Below are 20857 nucleotides of genomic sequence, written 5' to 3' on the forward strand. Positions count from 1 at the left end.
GAGCAATGGCAGGAGCTCCTTTACTGCTACCATTTGCGGATCCAACACTAGTAGTTTGTACAAACATAATAGAGGGGCGGCATCCTACTACCTCTGTATGACAAATATTTATATACTGCATTTCAACAAAAGCTACCAAAGAGGTTTAAATAGAAATAAACAAACAAACAAAAATAAAATGGCTCCATGTCCCCAAAGGGCTCACAATCTAAAAAAACAAACATAAGATAGACACCAGCAACAGCCACTGGAGAGATGCTGTGCTGGGGATGAATAGGGCCAGTTGCTCTCCCCCTGCTAAATAAAGAAAATTACCACTTTAAAAAGGTGGCTCTTTGCTCAGTTAGCAGGGGTCCTATATCAAAGGAGTGGTAAAAATGACCTCTAGACCCCCACTTAAAAGAGAAACTTTTATACATTTCCAAAGCCAGATGTGAGCCTTCCTCTCTGTCCTCTTTTGAATATTTACTGAGAATGCTTCCTTAGCAGATATCTATCTATCTATCTATCTATCTATCTATCTATCTATCTATCTATCTATCTATCATATTGTTATACCGCCTGATATGTACATCTCTAGGCTGTGCACAAAATTTAAAATATTAAAAAATCAACAATTAAAATACACAAGACACAAAAACAATAGTATAAACAGTTATTAAAACAAATTATTAAAATTATTAATATTAATTCTAATTAAAAGCTTGCGAGAACAAGAGAGTCTTGAGGGTCTTCCTGAAAACACAGAGAAGGAGATGCTCTTATTTCAGCAGGGAGCATATTCCAAAGCCCTGGGGCAGCCCCAGAGAATGCCCAGTCCTAAATTGCCACCAGACAAGCCGGTGGCAACTACAACCGGAACTCTCCAGAAGATCATAACAGGCAGCAGGGTTCATGACAAAGGAGGCGCTCTCTTAAATAGCCTGGATCCAAGCCATAAAGGGCTTTATAGGTAATAACTGGCACTTTGTATTTCACCCGGAAACATATTGGGAGCCAGTGCAGTTCTTTCAAAATCGGTGTTATGTGGTCCCTTCGTGTTGTCCCAGAGACCAATCTGGCTGCTGCATTCTGTACCAATTGTAGTTTCCAGACTGCGTACAAAGGCAGCCCCATGTAGAGTGCATTACAGTAGTCAAGACTGGAGGTTCACTGTTTTAAGGTCATTCACCTCTAGAAATGGACGTAGCTGACGTATCAGCTGAAGCTGATAAAAAAGTGCTCCTGGCCACTGCCTCAACCTGAGAAACCAGGGAAACCAGCTTTGGGTCCAGGAGCACTCCCGTGAACCTGATCTCTCAGGGGGAGTATAACCCCACCCAGAACAGGCAGATCCCAACCACCTCTCGGGTCCCAACCCCCCTCCCTCCCCCCCCACACAGTACCTCCGTCTTATTTGGATTCAACTTCAGTTTGTTATCCCTCATCCAGCCCATTACCGCCACCAGGTAGGCATTTAAGGAAGATATGCCATTTCCTGATGAGGTCAACGTGGAGAAGCAGATCTGAAATTTGAAGTAGATTTTGAAGACTGCTCTCCCTATCTCAAGTGCTACAATGTACATCCAACTGCAGGTGATAATTTTTTTTAAAGAGGCAAGCAGTTGTAAGGCTATCCTCCCCCCACATCAGTGCTGCCCATGTTCACATCCATTATGTGGATGTGTAGTGGGAGGAGAGCTGGTCTAGTGGAAGAAGAGCTGGTATTGTTGTAGCAAGCATGAATTGTCCCCTTTGCTAAGCAGGGTCTGCCCTGATTGCATATGAATGGGAGACTACATGTGTGAGCACTGTAAGATATTCCCCTTAGGAGATGGAGCTACTCTGAGAAGAGCATCTGCATGCTTGCATGCAGAAGGTTCCAGGTTCCCTCCTTGGCATCTCCAAGAGAGGGCTGAAAGAGATTCCTGCCTGCAACCTTGGTGAAGCCACTGCCAATTTGAGCTAGATGGACTAATGTCTTTAAACAGGGGCTATTACACCCAGCTAAAGTATGGTTCAAGAACACATTCACTGATAATCTAGTCAGAGTATAGATTATAGTCTCTGTGACTGCCCTACAGCTTAATGTGCAGTTCAGACACATATTCAATGATAGTCTAGAGAAGTCCATAGGGAACCACTTTCTGTGGCTGTACTGCATCTCTGGAATCTCTGGAGATTTAATAACTAAAGTTAAACTCTGAATTTCCATGGGCTGCATTAAATCTATTTAGATTGATGTTTGGTAGCTGTAGATTAAATCAGTAGGCAGCTATCTGAATTTGATTATATATTGTATATAATATAACAACAACTTTACTTGCTAGCTGCCGCATAACTGTTCTCTGGGCAGCTCACAACACAGCATTAAAACATCAAGTAAGAGCATATCACACATGAAATGACAACACATCAAAATAAGAAGAAAAAATATAAAATACAATACAAAACATTTTTTTTTAAAAAGTCAGTTTTAAAAATCAAAATTTAAAAGGCCTGAATTAACAAAAAGATATCTACCTGGCATCTGAAAGAACAAAGAGATGAAGCCAGGTGAACCTCACTGAGGAGGCTATTCCATAAATGGGGTGCAACCACCAAAAAGGCCCTCTGCCTAGTAGCCACCCACCCCATCTTGTTTGGCAGGGGCACTCAGAGCAGAACCTCTGAAGAAGATCTTAAGGTCCGAATCAGGACATATGGGGCAAGGCGCTCTCTCAGGTAAGCTGGTCCCAAGCCACTTATGGCTTTAAAGGTTAAAGCTGGCACTTTGAATTGCTCCCAGAAACAGACTGGGAACCAGTACAGCTGATGAAGCACTTACATAATATGATCAAAATGTCCAGTCGCAGTTAATAATCTTGCAGCCCTATTTTGTACCAGCTGTAGTTTCCGGACCATTTTCAAAGAGGTTACCAGAGCATGAGTAACTGTGACCAAGCTATCTCTATCCAGGTAAGGTCGCAGTTGGAGTATCAGCCAATGCTGATAAAAGGTGCTCCGAGCCACAGAGGCCACTTGAGCCTCTAGCAGTAGTTCTGGATTGATGAGCACCCCCAAACTGTGAATCTGGTCCTTTGGGGGAGTGCAGCTCCATCTAGAACAAGTTGAACATCATTCACCTGGGCAGAGGAACCACCGACCAACAGTACTCCTGTCTTGTCTGGATTGTGTCTCAACTTGTTCACCCTCATCCAGTCCATTACTGCATCTAGGCACTGATTCAGGGCTGTATATGTAATCACCCTTTATATATTTATTTTGTAGTTTTTGGCTTTAAATGGCATGTGTCTGTGCCCTTCAGGAGGATGCAGTGTACTACAAAATTAATAAAGAGAGAACAAACGTTATGTTCTACAGAGCTGCAATTTGCATAAGGAGCACCCTTTGGATATTAGTTTCAGTTGAGGCCTCTGAGGTTGTACACGCCACAGCAGCCGCTTGAATCGGCGTAGCGAGGCTGATAGCAGCCCTGGGGCAAAATTTGAGGATGGGGCCTGCCGCTGCCTACCTTCATGGCTCCCTCTCCCATTGCCCACCTCCACTGGCTTGCCTGCCTTTGCCGGTCAGCGGTTCCATGCAGACTGTGCTGACATGGGTTGCTGATGTCACTGTGCTGGCATGACTGCACTGCCCAATGCCATTGTGACTCATCTTAAAAAACTGGAAGAAGTTGGTGGCTTCCTTGATGAGTATACTCAGTTCCTCAGTGAGGAAAAACTGTGTTCTGTTTAGCCTGAAAGAACCTCTAGTAGGACCATTGTTAAAGAGACCCTCCTTGTTATCTCTATTAATGAAGGATTTAAAGGCCACTATGCAGTTTTTCTTTTCTAATCAAGCTGGTGGGCTGCGTAAAAGCAGTTCCAGTGCTTCTAGATGTTACAGATTATCTAGACCCATTTCAATCCCAATTGACATTTGGGACTATCCTGGTCATCCCTAATCGATAATCTTTGCCAAGGAAAAGACAGGGGAAATGTAGCTCAATTTATTCTATTTTTATTGGGCATGTGGTATCTGTGGGAATCAGCTGTGGGTGCATTGTGAGAGTAAGGAGCAGCACTTTATAGTAGTTATTTTTCTCTCTCACTGGTTCTTCCAGAAGGGGATCCTAGGGAATTGTTGTTCCTCCCCACAGAAATCTTCTTATGGGTTTTCAAAGTGACCTCTAGGGGTGTGCATGGAACCTTACAGCTGCGGTCTGGCACTGTGGAGGGGGTCCCTTTAAGGGCGGGGAGGGTTTACTTACCCCTCCCGCCGCTTTGCCCCCTCCAGCGCCCGTATTTTCTGTAGAAATTGGGGCGGCAGGATACCTCCCCAGCGCCCCTTCTGCCTCCTCACTGCAAAAGCTTGCAACCAGCCTTCTGCGCACCCGCATGCGCACGCGGCGCTCAAGCTTCACGTTTACCCGACGCGACGGGTAGACCGGGCCTCCGAGGTAGGAGGCCCGGTCTACCCGTCGCGTCGGGTAAACGTGAAGCTCAAGCGCCACGCCACGTGCACGTGCGCAGAAGGCTGGTTGCAGGCTTTTGCAATGAGGAGGCAGAAGGGGCGCTGGGGAGGTATCCTGCCGCCCCAATTTCTACAGAAAATACGGGCGCTGGAGGGGGCAAAGCGGTGGGAGGGGTAAGTAAACCCTCCCCGCCCTTAAAGGGACCCCCTCCACCTGGACCGGACCGGCTAGGTCCGAACCGGTCCGGACGGTCTGGAGGCCTTTACAATGGCCTCCGGACCGGTCCAGACCCACCCCTTGTGACCTCTCCCCCATGCTTTTTAATTATTATTATTAATCATTATTATTATTTTGCATTTATATCCTGCTCTTCCTCCAAGGAGCCCTGAGCGGTGTACTACATACTTAAGTTTCTCCTCACAACAACCCTGTGAAGTAGGTTAGGCTGAGAGAGAAGTGACTGGCCCAGAGTCACCCAGCTAGTATCATGGCTGAATGGGGATTTGAACTCGGGTCTCCCCGGTCCTAGTCCAGCACTCTGACCACTACACCACGCTGGCTCCCATCTCCATGAATATCTAATATCTCCATGAAACCACTAGGAGGCTTTACAGACAGAGCTTCTACCACGAATCTCCTTCAGAAGAGAGTGTGTGTGTTCACACACCAGCCAAACTTACCTCGAAGTCCCTTTGAGATCCTTGAAAGCACTCCATGCACAAATCAGGCTTTGTCTTCCGAATTCTAGCTTATCTCAATGTATTTCTGGGTTTTTTAAATGCTGGTTTTAAGCTACTTTTTCTTGTAACAATGGAACAAATAGTGAGAGGCAGACATAGAATCATTAGCATGATAAGAAGGATACTCTCTTTAGAAATGCAGATGTAGCTCTTTAGTACTCCTCCACCACCACCAGTGGCTAGAAGGAAGACACAGAGGCATGCCATGTGAACTTGCAAAAACAAAAACCAAGAGCAGAGGGGAGGGGCTGCTTCCCTCAATGCTGCAAGTGTAATTTGAAGTGAGTTCACTCAGCATTTACCCCACAGCATGAAGCCATGTGTGAATAACTCCAAGTGCAACCATAGTTATTTTTAATTAGATTTGGCTAATATACCTGTTATACCCTTTTATAGAGAAAAGTGATCTTGCATCCATTTTGTCTGCCCTGGTATCCATTTTGTCTGCCCTGTTTGTGGGACTGCCCTTGGAAACAGCTCAGAAAATTCTGTTGGTCCAGAATGTGATAATCAGCGACAGTTGCTAGAAGCATTTAACACAACTAGCTGACCCCACACAGAGCATCTGTGCATTAGTTGGGGCCGGCCATGCCCCACCCCCACGCTGGCATGCCCAGCTTTCTGGCTGGCCGGCCAGCCTACCGGCCGCTCCCCCCCCTTCTCCCCTTTCTCCTCCTCCTCCCGGCGGCCAGGCTAGGGCCCGCCGCTGCTGCCTCCTCCTCACCCCAGCTCTTCCTCCTTGTCTCCTGCCTCCCCGTCACAGCCTGCGCTCCCCGCTGCTTCCCCCCTGTTGCCTCTTTCCTCGGTCCTTGTTGCTTTCCCTGCCAGGCTCCTCCTGAGGCCAGTGGGGCTTTGCCCGCCAGCTGGGCTCCTCCTGAGGCCTGCAGGGCTTTGCCCACCAGCTGAGCTCCTCCTGAGGCCTGCAGGGCTTTGCCCACCAGCTGAGCTCCTCCTGAGGCCTGCAGGGCTTTGCCCACCAGCTGAGCTCCTCCTGAGGCCTGCAGGGCTTTGCCCACCAGCTGAGCTCTTCCTGAGGCCTGCAGGGCTTTGCCCACCAGCTGAGCGCCTCCTGAGGCCTGCAGGGCTTTGCCCACTGCCTGGGCTCCTCCTTAGGCCAGCAGGGCTTTGCCTGCTGGCCAGGCTGTTCCTGAGGCCAGTGGGGCTTTGCCCGCCGCTGGGCTTCTCCTGAGGCTGACGGGGCTTTGCCCGTCAGCCAGCCTCAGCCTCCTCCTCCGGGCTGCTCCTCAGGCCTGTGGAGCTTTGCCCGCTGGCCGCCCTCCAACCCCCAACCAACATTTGCTGGTGCTCTCCCAGCCAAAGGTTGGAACTCTCGCATGATCTCGTGAGAGTTCCACCACATATTGCCTTGCCACGCATCCCCACGCATTCCATTTCCAGCTTAGTGAATTAAGTATGTAGATAGATTCTGAAGGAGCTCCACTGATGGTTAGTATGTTCCTCGGCTAAATTCCAGGTACTGGTTCTTCTTATTCAAACCCAATATAGTCTGGCAGACATGAATGTACATGCCTCCCTATTCATTGAAGTTTGGTAGTGAAATCATTTTGTTGGTTTCTCTGCTATAAGAGGTATGATTCTGCTCAATCAGACTTTCTTGTTGCTCTGTGCTTGTGGAACTTCTTGCCAGCAGAGATCTGCTAGATATAGGAGGGTGTTCTGTTTTGATTGACAGTTATATTTATTTATGTTATTTATTTAACATTTTTCTATACTGCCTAATGGCGCAGCAGGGAAAAGACTTGATTAGCAAGCCAGAAGTTGCTGGTTCAAATCCCAACTGGTATGTTTCTCAGACTATGGGAAACACCTACTGTATATTGGGCAGCAGGGGTATAGGAAGATGTTGAAAGGCATCAGCTAAAACTGTGTGGGAGGAGGCAATGGTAAACCCCTCCTATATTCTACCAAAGACAACCACAGGGCTCTGTGTTCGCCGGGAGTCAACATCGACGGCACACTTTACCTTTATCTATACCACCCAAAACCTGCATCTCTGGGAGGTTTACAATTAAAATCATTTAAACAATTAAAACCATTTAAACATTAAAATCATTAACATTAAAATCAGTTAAAACCCAACATTAAATGTATTAAAACTATAAATCTAATTAAAAGCTTGGGTGAATAAATATGTCTTCAGTGCTTTTTAAAAAGTTGCCAGAGATGGGGAGGCTCATATTCCAACCATTTATTGCCATTTATTTTATTTAAATGGTACTTGAATCAAGCTCTGTGTATTCCCCCCATTTTTATTATGATCACAGATGTGTTCTATTTTTAGATTGTATTAATCCATAAGATCTTTATCTTCCATTCAGTTCAACACAGATCATGCTGCTAGATAGCTGAGATGGGGGGAAGGTATAATCTCACTACGAATGCACGTGAGCTCAGCCTCAAGTTATCTGAGCTCATCTTTATTTATCAAGTGATAAAATAATATTTAGGATCACTGGCTGACATCCAGGGCAGGATTCCACAGGTAATCCTAATATCCAGTGCTAGCCCCAGTACCTGTGCACTCTCCAAAGTGTAAGTGTGCAAGAGTGCAAATACTTTTCTGAGTTTGCCTGCACTCTGGAAGTGCTCTGTTAGAGCAGAAACAAACCACTGAGGTTCAAGCAATATGTTTCTGCTCTAACAGAGCACTTCCATGAGTGAGCTCTGAAAAGTTTTGCTTTTTTTTTTTTTTTTTTTGCACCAGCAGAGAGGCTAATCTTGTTTGGTTAGGAGCATCTGTGGAATGCTGCTCTGAAGGTTGGCTACTGTTACTATGCCAAGAGTTTTTATCATCTCATTAAGAATAGAAAACAAAGTGATTGAAAACACCATTAATCATTTTTATTCCTGTATAGATGATTTCTTTAACTTTATTTTGCTTTAGCCACGTATAATATATTCAGGTTGACAGTTTGCTTACAATTGCTTACAAGATTTTTAATTAACTTTCTCTCAACATACTAGCTGTTAGAACTTCATGTGTTTTGTGTTCCGGAAGAAGTGTGGAACTTCAAGTTGAATACAGTTCCTGTGGATGTTACTAGGAAATTCTTTTCAGCTGGGTTTATAAGGTGAGTTCTATTGAATAATAAAGAACAGACCTGTCCTAAGACACTGTTTAGCAAGTACATGTTTAACTTTATGCACTTTTGTTTTGGCAATTTTCTACTGACACACAGCTTTTTAAAGGATCCAACTATGTCAGGCAGTTCTGTTAATCCCCACCCCGCTCCCAGCATTTTAAAAAAATAAAAAGCAGCAATGGGAGACTGAGCAGTTGATGTTGATGCTAAAACTGAAAAGCAATAATTACAAATTATGAACAGATAAACATGTGATCCTGTCTATAAAAAGTTGATATTTCCTGTAGTGTTGCTAAATTTTGTGAGAATTTGGAAGTAGTGTGTTGATGCCAAATAAAAAACTAATATATTTTGAAGTGCTTTCTATTTACACATACACATGCTACTGCATATATTGTGTTAATGTGGTCATTGACTGTAATAAACTGAACTCAATTATAAAACTAAAGAGATAAACAGTTCTCATCAGCATCCCATTGTCAAGTGGGCAATCATGATGAAATGTGTGCTATGTCCTTTGTAGAGGAAAGAACAGTTGTGATGTTTTTAAACAGAGAATTCAAGTTCACAATGAAAAGGATCATCTTGCATCATTTGTACACACCACCACTTGGCCAATTGGCTCAGTTCAAATCATCTATATTTTATTACTAGTTTAGTTATAGATTAGTAGTAGTGCCCATAGTATTCATTTGTTTCTGTAGTCACTACACATTTATGTCAGTTTATATCATTTTCACTGTCATGGGTTCCTCCAAAGAATCGTGGGGATTGTGGTTTGTGGAGATGCTGACAGTATTCCTCCTAAGGTGTGTGTATGTGTGCATGCACACAAGTTTTTTGATGTCCGCTCAGTTAATTTCAGAGCCCTCTCAGATTGAACCAGGAAGGTCCCACTCTGAATATATGTGCGTACACACTGCATTAATACTGTCAATCAGAACAAAACTTATTCCGCATACAGATGAAAAAAATTAGAGTGAACACTGGTACTGAATATTCTCTGCTAGAAATCCCTAGTCGTCTCCATCATAGACCTACAATTCCTAGATTTTGTTGAGAACAGAGAATGAATAATAAACCAGTTTAGGTCTATTGTATTAGATATGCACTACATTTTCATATATTCTTTTTACATTAGGCAAATGGGCAAAAATGACTTTTGTCTTGTACAGGATGTTAGTCATCACTCTCTGTGCCAAATGATTTCTAGTTGTTAGCTGTTTTCAGCAACTGTACATAGTCTATCCAAAGAGAGTATATAGAGAGTGCATATGAATATGCCTAGCTCTACAACCTTCAATTAACAGATAATCTTATTAACTTTAGTTAGGGTAATAATCTTATTAAATGTAAAAACTTGCATCCGCCTACTTACTATGTAAGATCATAGGCAATGGTAGTGGTTACTTATCTATAGATCACAACGTCTTATTAATGTAATTTATTCCTGGCATTATTAATTATAATACAATGCTAGCTTGTAATTAAGAAAATTCCTGTCTTAATGATGTCAGAAACTGCTTAATGTCCTATTAATGTAATTTATTCCTGGCATTATTAATTATAATACAATACTAGCTTGTAATTAAGAAAATTCCTGTCTTAATGATTTGAGAAACTGTTTAGAACTTTGTTTGCTAGCAATAATGTTACTTAAACATGAAGTTAGCAGTATCAGCTGAAGTATTAGCAGTTCCAGCCACAGGTGGATAATGGAAAGAATTTAAATGTATATGTTTTCTTATCTGAAATTAATTAGGCATTTTGTGTTGACTATTATTGACCTTGTTTAAGGTTGTTTTACTTTATCAAATGGGGCATGCTACTTCAGTTACTTGCTGTAGAGTATCTTCTATTTTTGCTCTGTACATTTGTGAGTATCTATATATTTATTTCTGTACCTGTGACTAATCACATGTGTGGCAGTTCTCACAAGAGTTTGCAAGCAGCTGCCGATTAGCCATGGGGACTGGTATCATGGCTCAGACCTCTGAGTCAGAAGAGTCAGAGGAGGAGTGGGAGGACTTGGTTGGGAAAGCAGGCTCAGAAACACAGCAGGAGGACTTGGCTGTGAGAACAAACTCTGAAGCTGAGGTGGAACAGCAGCAGATGGGATTCTGGACAGCTGGCAGAGATGAGGGCTGAGGAGACTGATCAGGAGGAAGCTGGAATTTCACCTGTGTTAAGAAGACATCTCAAGAGAAAGGCTCAGTGGGAGACACGCAGGCGCAAGATCTCACAGGAGAAGAAATAGAAATGCTGAGTCAGGAAAGCCTGATTGGCTGCCGGTTATCTCGAGCCCTATATCAAGCAGACGCTGTTCCTGAAACAGTACTGTCAGCAACGTTGCCTTCCGCAGACAGTGTTCCTCATACTTTAATTGTTCAACCTTTCTTGTTTCAGCCTGTCCTTGTTCTGTTCCTTCCTTGCTCCTTTATTTCAGTTATTGCTCAGTTATTGTAGAGGGAGGTACCTAGTTTAGTTTAAAGGGACTTTATTTTGCTTATACTACTTTGAGAGTCATTTTTGCTTTCCTTTGTGCAGCTAAGCTGCTACTCTTATCTATAGAATTTCCATCTTGACTCACAGAAGTGGAGCTGGAGGGATTGTAAATCCTGTCGGGTCAGCCGTGCCAACAGATTTAGGACAACAGGGGAGAAAATGGTGATGGTGGGAGTGGCCAGTGGAGAGGGCGGCACAGCCTTCCTCTCTGGCCCACCTGCCAGCCAAAATGAAGGAGTGCTGGGGGGGGGGTGGTGGCGGGCGGTGGAGAGGGCAGCGCAGCCACCCACTCCAGCCCACCTGCTGGCCAAAAGGCAAGAGCTCCGGTGCGGGGAGAAGAAGATGGAGGTGGGTGGGCAGCAGAGAGGGTGGCTTAGCCTTCCTCTCCAGCCCACCTGCTGGCCACACAAGGCAGGAACACTGGGGAAGGAGCGCCAGTGAGGGGGAAAACAACGGGAATGGGGGAGAACTAGAGGCACAGATACCCTGTGCCCGGCCCAGCTAGTTCTCTTTAATACATCCTATTTTACTTGCTTTATTAGCTCTTTGTACTAGCTTTCTTCCATCTTGTTGATCCCTTCCCCCAATTTTTAAGTGGTTTTTCATAATGTCAGTTCATATTTATATTTTTACTTCTATTTTTTTCTGACTATGTACATCCTTTTTATATTTAAATATCTGTATGTTTTTATAGTTCCCTAAGGAAGAGGTTCTTATCTTGAAATATGTTGTCCTTCCTTTCTTCTTTTCACTTACTTTGGTGTGGTGCCATCCCTGTTGTCTATTTTCAAGAAAACCTAGCTGCCCTACATGTACTCTTATGCCAACCCAGACAGTCTGTGCTGCAAAAATTCTCTCAGAAGTGTGGATGGATTCAGAAGAGCAACCAGTCAAAGAGGATAATACTTAATTTTGCCGTTTTAGATTTTCTTTTCTTCTTTATATTTTCTCACTATATTAGTGAAAAGTGAATACTACTCAGTAGGTGTAATAGTGGTATGGCGATGCATGCCATACAACATTGTGATCTTGTATGCTATTAACACTGCCACAGCTTGAACATACAAGAATTCTGATTCAGCTCTATCAGCAGGAGCTCATCCTCTTTAACCACTTCAGATCTATATGTAAGTTTCCTTTATTCACACACCTCCAACCCGGGATGTATCTACTATCATGTAAATGAAGTAATGTAATCTGGTGTTTTAGGGTGTCACCACATATGACATTGAGAACATTGCGAGAGCAGCTTGGAGAGTGCCTAGGTGAAGATGTGGTTGTGGATAAGTATATCTTTCTGAAATGCATAGGGAAGAAACTTGCAGTGGTAAGTTATCTTGTGTTTCCTGCCAGTTTTCATAAAGCAATAACCGAAAGATCTGTATGCTCATTTTCGTATGTTCCCAGAATATGATTTTTTCTTCGTGGCTGCCAACATTTCAAAGTTGCCAGTTACACAACCAAAATCAAGATATATCAATATATATTTAAATAAATGTTATGGCTGTAATTGAGCAAGTTCCTGTGTTCATGGGCAAGGAGATGTATGCACCTAACAGCACTTCTGTTAAGCCTTTTGGAATGTAAACTATCCTCCTCATGCTGCATCACAAGCTGCATCTTAAACTCATGCCCCCCATGTAAGTCTCCCCCCTTATGCTTAATTTGAATCCCAGCCTACATTTCTAGAATTCTACGAGGTATTAAAACAATTTCTCTTGGCTCCGGGTGTTTTCAACATAATGCTCAAAGTAACATAATGCTTCAACATCATCCAACCTAATTGGTGGAATGCTTGTTCTCTTCACAAATGCCTTCTTTCAGTTCTTTTCTCTGTTAAAACCATCAGATGTTCCCATAAATAGCACAAGAGGCCCAAAGGCAATTTAATCCTCATGTATAAAAACACTAACACATTTTACACAGTTTGAACATGTATTTTATATTTGGTCTTAAATACAAATACAGCAGAGAGTAGTAAATCCAAACAGAATTAGCTGTGTTAGAAATGTAATAGTTTTGCTTTCTTCCCCCTTGAGCTGCTGGAACTCTCTCTCCCTGACAAGGCGGGTTGGTATTTTATTTGCTTTATCCCCTGTACTGCCACTATAATCTCCTATATAAGAACAGTAAGAGAAGAGGCAATGAGGAAAATGGAATCATTCTTTCAAGTGCCTGATCTGCTGCACCCTTTTCAAGCAAATTCCATGTGCTCAGTTACCATACCTTCACAATGTATGCATAGCTCTTGATATACTGCTTAGAAAGCCTGCCCTGTTTGGCTGTAACAGTCTCCATGACAACCAGCTCAGCAATCACAGCCATTCTTTCCTCCCTGTTATCCAACCATATTTCTTTTTGAAAAATCTCCCTCTCACACTTTCAGCTCTCTCCTCTGTTATTCAAACTAGATTAACTGAATTAAAGCACTGAGGTTTGAATTATCTTGCTTAAGACCTACAGCTGGTTTATCATAATATTTTAAAAATATAACCACAGAAGTTATCCGATACAATTTTTATCACCACAGTGGCCTGGTGCAGCTACTGACTCACACAAGCCATGATTTGCAAATCAGGAAGCAGCCTCAGGAACGTGCACCCTCCCCTCCCCTCCTCCCCTCTCTGATGCAAATTCCTCTTCCCTTCCCAGCCTTAATCATAATTTAGCGTTACATCTGCTTTGACATTAATCATGACTAATACTAACAAAATTCCATTGTAACCGAGATTTACAAGCCTAGTCCAAACCCACAATGTAAATTATGTTAAAATTCTGGTTCCACTAACTACCACACACAACAGATATTTATATACCGCTTTTCAACAAAAGTTTCCAAAGCGGCTTACATAGAGAAATAATAAATAAATAAAATGTATCCCTGCCCCCAAAGGGCTTACAATCTAAAAAGAAACATAAGATAGACACCATAGTCACTGGAGGGATGCTGTGCTGGGGTTAGATAGGGCCAGTTGATCGTCAAGTCCCACCTCTCTGCTTCCCCAGGAAGAGTCTCCGAGAGGCGGGACTTGGGAGGCCCATGCAGTCAGTTGGGAGGAGGGACGACAGCTGGAAGAAGCTCGCCACCTCCCATCCCAGTAAAAGGGGAAATCTCCACTCCTTGTCCAAACTCCCTGCAGCCTCCGCCACCATCACTGGCCCATGCCCCATCCCACCCTTCCTCCATGGGTAAAACTGGTAAAGGATTTGTTAAGGGGAACTCTCCACTCCTCGCCACACTTCCCACAGCTTTTGCTGCCACCGCCAAGCGGCATTTAAAAAAAAAACACCATGGGAGGACTTTCTCCTCACCCCCCCTTGCAGCACGCCCCCCCCATTTCAGGCTGCTTAGTTCCTGCCCAAGCCCAACAAGTTTCCGCGTTGTGCTGCCGTCTGTCCACCTGCCCATGTGCATTGTTGATCCCCCTCCCCCCCGCTGCCCACAAATCTCAGTCAGGCGCACTGAATTATTTATTTATTTCCAAAACTTGTTGCTGGGGGAATTTTGCTGCCATAGGCAGCCACCTCTCCTGCCTCTCCTTTAATCGGCCCCTGAGAACAGTACAAATTTTACATTTAAAATAAAAGCAATAGTAGTGAAAGTGATGTGAAAATGGTTCGTCCCTGGGTCCGCCTCTTAGTCAATCAAACAGACTCAGTGGGAATCATTTAGAGGCATTATTGCTACTGCAGTTTAGCAATAGGTAATCAATAGGCTTACGCTCTCAAACCGATTACAGTTTGGTTACAGGTGCATCTTACATTTATACAAACAATCTGAATGATGCTGACACCCTAGACACAGTATACGTGACAATAAAATGGTGGTATAAGTATCTAGTACGCATGCGAATGATTCATTGTTCATCTGGTGATTACTCTTTATTTGGTTAAATCCTGTTTTCTTAACTGTCAGCGAAAAACAGTGAGAACCTTGTGAGAACCAAGTTTCATAGATACAATTTAGTGGAGAGAGATAATGACGTTGATCATGAGAGGCAGTGATGTCCCTGAGCTGGGCTGGGGTTACTTTAAGTTAGAATGAGGTATTCTGGGCAAACATGGAGTTTCTTTGGTTTTCTAAACACATCAAAAGAGCATGAGGAACTAAACTTATTAACCTTTTGTGAATAAGGTCTTGACCATCCAGCAGAAATATTTCTCAGATTTGTTTTATATTTTTTCCATTATCTCCAAGAGGTTGAACGTGGCATTTAGGAAACAAAAAGTAATGCTTTTTGTCTACAGTTTGCCAAGAAAGTAAGATAATATACACGGTGAACAGCATGGTGCAATCCAATTTTAGTTTCTTTTTGATAAAATTACTTTTGTTTTTATATTACAAGGTAAAAGCAAAGCAAGAGACAGAACTGAAGCTCAAATCATTTGCTCCTCCATATGTATGTATGTTCTTATATCAGTTTTAAAATTAAACTTAAAGTTAATATTTTTTGTTGTTTTCTTTCAAATTAACATTCTGTATGTTTCAGGCACTTCATCCAGAACTATATTTGTTACCAGGAGTAGAAAGTATTTATTTGTCTTCATCATCAACTCCAGAGAAACACCACAGTAATGCAGAATATGTGCAATCATACACATCTCATCATAGACCACATAGTTTAGCTGCTTCAAATCACGAAGTTGGTAAAAAACCAATTGTTTTAGGGAGTTCGCTAAAAGTTCATCTCAGTCAGACTCAGGATGTTTTAGGTAATAGTTTAGGATGGAATGAAACTGAAAAGGAAAGGGTTCCAGTTCAACATACTAAGCAGAACCCCGAGCAAGAAAATAATGAAAGGATTCAAGAAAAAAAATATAGCTTACAAAGAAGGAAAGGTAAGATATCTGACCAGTGTTTAGAGGGAAATGTAATCAAAGATGCATGTAATGAATGACTAAAACAATCAGGGCTGCTACTAATAACCAACTTCAGGTCAACTCATGATGAATGCCAAATAATTTATTTGGCTCTGAATCCTTTTTATTGATTTCTAGCTGTTTCACCTCTGATAAGACCTGCACTTCAAAGTAAGGAAGACCAGGCAGATTGTATGGAATTAGAAACCATTAGGAGTTCATGTTACTCCTTTTTATTTTGTAGTTCATAGGGCAAGACAGGTGTGAGTTATGGGAACTCTGCAGCAAGGGCTAACCCATACACAGACACGGGAATGATATAAATGGGGATAACAGGCTTCTAATACAAAGTATTGAACATTTATTGAATAACGATCAAAATACACAATCTCATTTGGGAAATCAATAAAATAGATCTCTAACTGTAGTATTAGTAAACCAAATCATTAATGTGGGGAATCTGAGAGACTAAACCCACTTGCATAAAATTAACACAGAAAAGCAATGCATTCCGTAATAACCATTGAAATGAATGGGGGAACCATAAAGTTTTGGGAGTCAGGACTCCTAACACACCTCCTTGATGTTAAACTAGCTGCTAGCATGGCAACACTATGTGGGAAAGGTTTCTGGGACAGGCAGGGAGTTAACTGAATCAGAGGAACCAAATAGTTAGGAATTGAGGGGATAGGCAAAACTAGTTAATGCAATACTAGTTAAACTAGTTAATGCAATAAATCAAACAAACAAATAAATAAATACAGCTGCTTTGAAGGTAGACTGGAATGTTTTTCACACAGCAGGCTTTACCATGAGTTCACCGCAAGGCTTTACTGCGAGTTTGAAGTTGCTCCAAAAAACTGGTGCAAAAAGTGGATTTTTTTCCCCCTGGATATAAATCGGGCTATGCTCTAACACACAATGAAAAACCCGAATTGTGTGTGAAGTGCTCCCGGATAGCTCACAGGGACTTCAGGGTAGTAAATGTGGCTCTGTGAATGCACACCCTCCATTCTGGAGGCAAAACAAGCTAAAAGCCCTGTGTGAAAAATGCCCAGGTGATTTAAAAACAGCTGCATGCTGTTTGAAAAGCGAAAGAGGAAGCTAGGTTTTGAGAGAAGATGAATGTGAGAGGACAATTCTCCTGAGTTGGTCACTATAATTAATGTTGTTAGCTAAAAATGTCAGGATGGGGATTTTTGGAGAATTTAGTCAACTTTTGAGCATAGTTGCAGAAACCTATTCACGAATATGGATTTCTGTAGGCTCCATTTGTCAGTCGGGGAGAGAACCTGGATAGGGTTTTGCTCCCACAGAGACAACGGCTAATAAAGCCTAGTGCCTCTTTCTCTGGCCACCAATGCTTGTTATCAGATTAAGGAGTCCCTGGCTGCAGACTCCACTTTACTAGTGAAAAAGAAAAGAGACAGAAGTAGGAAAGAATAATTCTTTCCTAAAGTGGGCAAGTGCAGGAAGGGGCATCTACCTGTCTTGCAGCTTGCCTGGTCTGGGACAATGAGGTTGGTGAGGGGAATTGTGAGCAGCTAGGCTGAAGTTGCAATGGGGGATTGAGAGATCCAAAAATAGTGATTTCAGCTTAGAAATTGTGATTATCGGCTCTTTAGGCCAGAGATTCTCAGGACTGGGAATCTCTGGAACTCCACAGAGCATGCACTCTATCAGGGCTTTGCAATGGGGTGAATGGTCAAAGTAACAAGAATCAGGGTGGCCTCAATCTCTGGAAATAGCTCAATGTGTAGATATGTGCAGGTTCGTGAACTGTACAAATTATTAAATCTAAGCAGGGGGTTATACTCTAAAGCAGGGATCCTCAACATTGGGCCCCCAGATGTTCTTGGACTTCAACTCCCATAATCCCCAGGCCCAGTGGCCTTTGGCTGGGGATTATGGGAGTTGAAGTCCAAGAACATCTGGGGGGGCAACGCTGAGGATCCCTGCTCTAAAGACTGGGCATTTTTGACAGGTAAGTAAGGTTGAGCTCATTCCACCTTACTCTTATTCACAAAGAGGAGAGAACAACTACTCTTCTAAAGTGATAATTTCTTTTCTGAATATTAATGGGAGGCAAATCTTGAAATCTTGCAGTTGAGCTTATTGTTTTGGGAGATTCAGATAGGCTGAATTGCCTAAAGGTAGAGCTCACTATAGGTGTGAGGCTCATCCTTCGAGACTGATCTAATCATGAGGCTCTAGTCCTCAAGCCTAATTTAATGTGGTATGAAATATTTTTCACACGTGAGAGGGGGAGATAGCTCTACTGTGGAATTTCTCTAGTTATGATTACCTTTAATTTCCTGGGGAGGGCTTTGTAGCATATGCATACCAAGCTTACCGTAGTTACTTTCCCCCTAGGGTCTTCCCAAGTCATTGATTTACTCAAATACCTGTTCAGCCCTTTTGTTATTGGTATAAAACATGGGAGAGGGGCACTGAAGCCAAACTTTCTCTGACATTCCATTGCAAAATGCCTTTTCTGTTTGGTGTCTGGTAATGCCAACGTGGACCTGAGAAGTCCTGGGTACTGCTTTGCAGACATATTGGCACGTCATTTGGGCTGAAAAAGGGGTTTGCTCCTAACAATTTTTTCCATCTAATTACTTCTCTGGGAGGGAGAAAACAAAGCCACTTCTAAATTATTTAATCAAATCTCTTGGGGAAACCCCCCAATGCAACATGCGTGTCGCATGTTGCATTGTGGTATTCATGGAGGCCGGAACAACAAGTTCCAGCCCCAGATGTGGGAGGAGGACACTCCCATTACTAATCCCTCAATCGTCTGTGAGGAAGGTAAGCTTTTTGGAGCTGTCCCCACCCCTTCCCCTGCCCACCCGCTCTCTTTGATCATGAGAATAGCCCCATAGGGTGGTGGACCATATGAATGTGGCCATAAATTGTACAGAGGCTGCATGTTATCTGTCCCAGTTTGTGAACTGGCACATCACAAAAGATAAGAAAATGATGTACAAAATTGAATTGCTGCTATAGATAACAGGATAGTAAAGTATATAATGTTGTTTTCTAGTTACTTGGAGCTCTTAATAATAATAACAGCAGGTACGATACTTTCAAGTGCCAAAGCCACATAAGCCCGTTTTAGTAACTGATACATACTGGTGAAGAAAAGACTTCACCAATGGGTTATTAAACAACCTTTAAAAATAATAATAATATAGGTCCACCATAACTAATACACTTCAAAAGAAACTTTCAGGCAACGTGAAATTCAGTGGCATGAGCTATTAATGTAATAAATATGATAATTGTTTGAGTGGTTTTGTACCAGCAGTTTTCTGATTATGCAGATAGACAAGATAAATTGTTTGTTACTTGGCAGAGATAACTAAGAGTGATATTATTACAAAGATCTGGATGGGAGCCTGGAGCCTAGAGACTTGACAGCATCAAATCTCTAACTAAAAGTAGGGACTTTTTCACTGCCAATTCCACTTTGGTTTTATAATTGCGTATTTTATGGCAATGCCTTTGATTGTGTGTCTGAGTGGTTTTGTACCAGCAGTTTACAGATTAGGCAGATAGACAAGATATAGTCAGGGGCGTAACTACAATTAGGCAAGGGGAGGCAGTCGTCTTGGGGCCCCACTGCCTCCAGGGGGCCCCCCAGAGGCACATCACATGACTCCCCACCCGCCCATGTTGCACCCCCTATGAATTATGTTGAGTCTCTTGGAGACTGGCAGGAGCAGAGAGTAAAAAAACCTAGATTCAGTGTGAACTAGATATTCACCATATTCATAATGGGGATGTGAGTTTGAGTGCACTTTATATTGTGAAGTGTGTTTGTATGTGTGTATCAGTGAGGGGGCCTTTTTAAAATCTTGTCTCTGGGCCCCCTCCAACCTTGCTACGCCCCTGGATATAGTGTTACATATATCAGATATATGTATTGATTGTCTGATTTTTAAAAGAAATTTTTTTTTTGCTTGCTGTAAGTATTGCTATTTATTATTTCTTTGTCCATAGATTGTGACAGATAGAAGGCTTATTTTGTATATACAGTAATGTAATGATTGCAAGAATATCACTGGCTGACATGATGCACAGAGTTGTGTCAGCCTAACACTCTGCCCCAGGGCTGCTGCAGAGTCCTAAGATAAGGCAGTGTTGGGGCTGTTTGGAACAAGCGGTTGTGCTAGCAGTACTTCCACTGTTTCTCCCATTGCAGTGAATGGGGGAAACAGAGGATCTGCTGCTAGCACAACTGCTTCTTCTGAGGAGCCTTGATGCTATCTTATCTTAGAGGACTCTGCAGAAGCCCTGAGGCAGCGTGTTAGGGTGACAGAAGCTGTGCATCATATCAACCAATGTTCCTAAAAAACATAAAAGTATTTGATTATACATGGCTATTCATTATAATCTATGGTAGTCTAAAGTATTCAACAAATGTGCACACAACACACACACACACCCTGCCCTGTGTTATTTTTGGAAGGGTGGTATATAAATCAGATAAATAAATAAATAAACAAACAACTATATATATTAATTGTATACCTTTTTGCAGGAGAAGTCAGCTGTAACACCAAACAAATGGAATCCATTCCATCTCATATACTGCATGATATAAATCCTGCAAAACAGAACTCTGTAAAAAAGTTAACATCAGTGAAAATTCCTCTGAGAAATCCTCTCAGCCAAGCTCAAGAAAGGCATAATACTCCCAGAAAAGTTGAAAAATACAAAGGAACTGTTATATCATCACTTGTAAATCAGATCAATACACAAGAGGAAAACAACCAGATTAAAGTAAATCACATTCCATGCAAGACAGAAGGTATTACAACCTAAATACTGCATACTTTTTTGCTTTTATATTTGAAATTACAATTCATTTATATTTGAAATTACAATTCTACAAAAATATTACTTTGACTTCTACTGTCCCAATTTACACCTGCCAGGAAAAGGTTGACATCCCTAATGATAAATGATAAAACCTAATGCTTTCCCCCCCACCCACAAGTACAAGAAGAGTTCATAAGCCTATTGTTGCCTTTATTTATGGTAAATTGTACTTATTAAAAATTAAAAATGCTTTGTAATACAAATGCAACATAACTGTATGTTTCTGTGTGCATTTTATGCATATACAGATCTGTTTACACATACGGCTATACAGACATAGTGTTCAACACACATTCTATCTGTATCCTGCATTTGAGGGGGCCTATATC

General features: G+C 42.3%; 1 protein-coding gene across 9 annotated transcripts in view; it reads left to right on the forward strand.

The window, feature by feature from the left end:
* The window catches only part of SPATA1 (spermatogenesis associated 1), a 55051-nt gene that overhangs the window by 4098 nt on the left and 30096 nt on the right, over nt 1-20857 (forward strand). For 4 of the 9 annotated variants that reach the window (XR_008305925.1, XR_008305924.1, XM_053244524.1 and 1 more), the window contains 5 exons: nt 8161-8267; nt 11994-12111; nt 15131-15184; nt 15275-15623; nt 20188-20457. Coding sequence is in view for 7 of the 9 variants with exons in the window: in XM_053244524.1 (XP_053100499.1) it covers nt 8161-8267; nt 11994-12111; nt 15131-15184; nt 15275-15623; nt 20188-20457 (898 nt within the window). In the remaining 2 variants the exon portion in view is untranslated. Of the gene's footprint in view, nt 1-8160; nt 8268-11993; nt 12112-12137; nt 13219-13241; nt 13983-15027; nt 15045-15130; nt 15189-15274; nt 15624-20187; nt 20458-20857 lie in introns of those variants that run through there. The other 5 variants (XM_053244528.1, XM_053244530.1, XM_053244527.1 and 2 more) reach the window with 5 other exon arrangements.

This window comes from Hemicordylus capensis, chromosome 4, assembly GCF_027244095.1.
Source record: "Hemicordylus capensis ecotype Gifberg chromosome 4, rHemCap1.1.pri, whole genome shotgun sequence".
NCBI lineage: Eukaryota > Metazoa > Chordata > Lepidosauria > Squamata > Cordylidae > Hemicordylus > Hemicordylus capensis.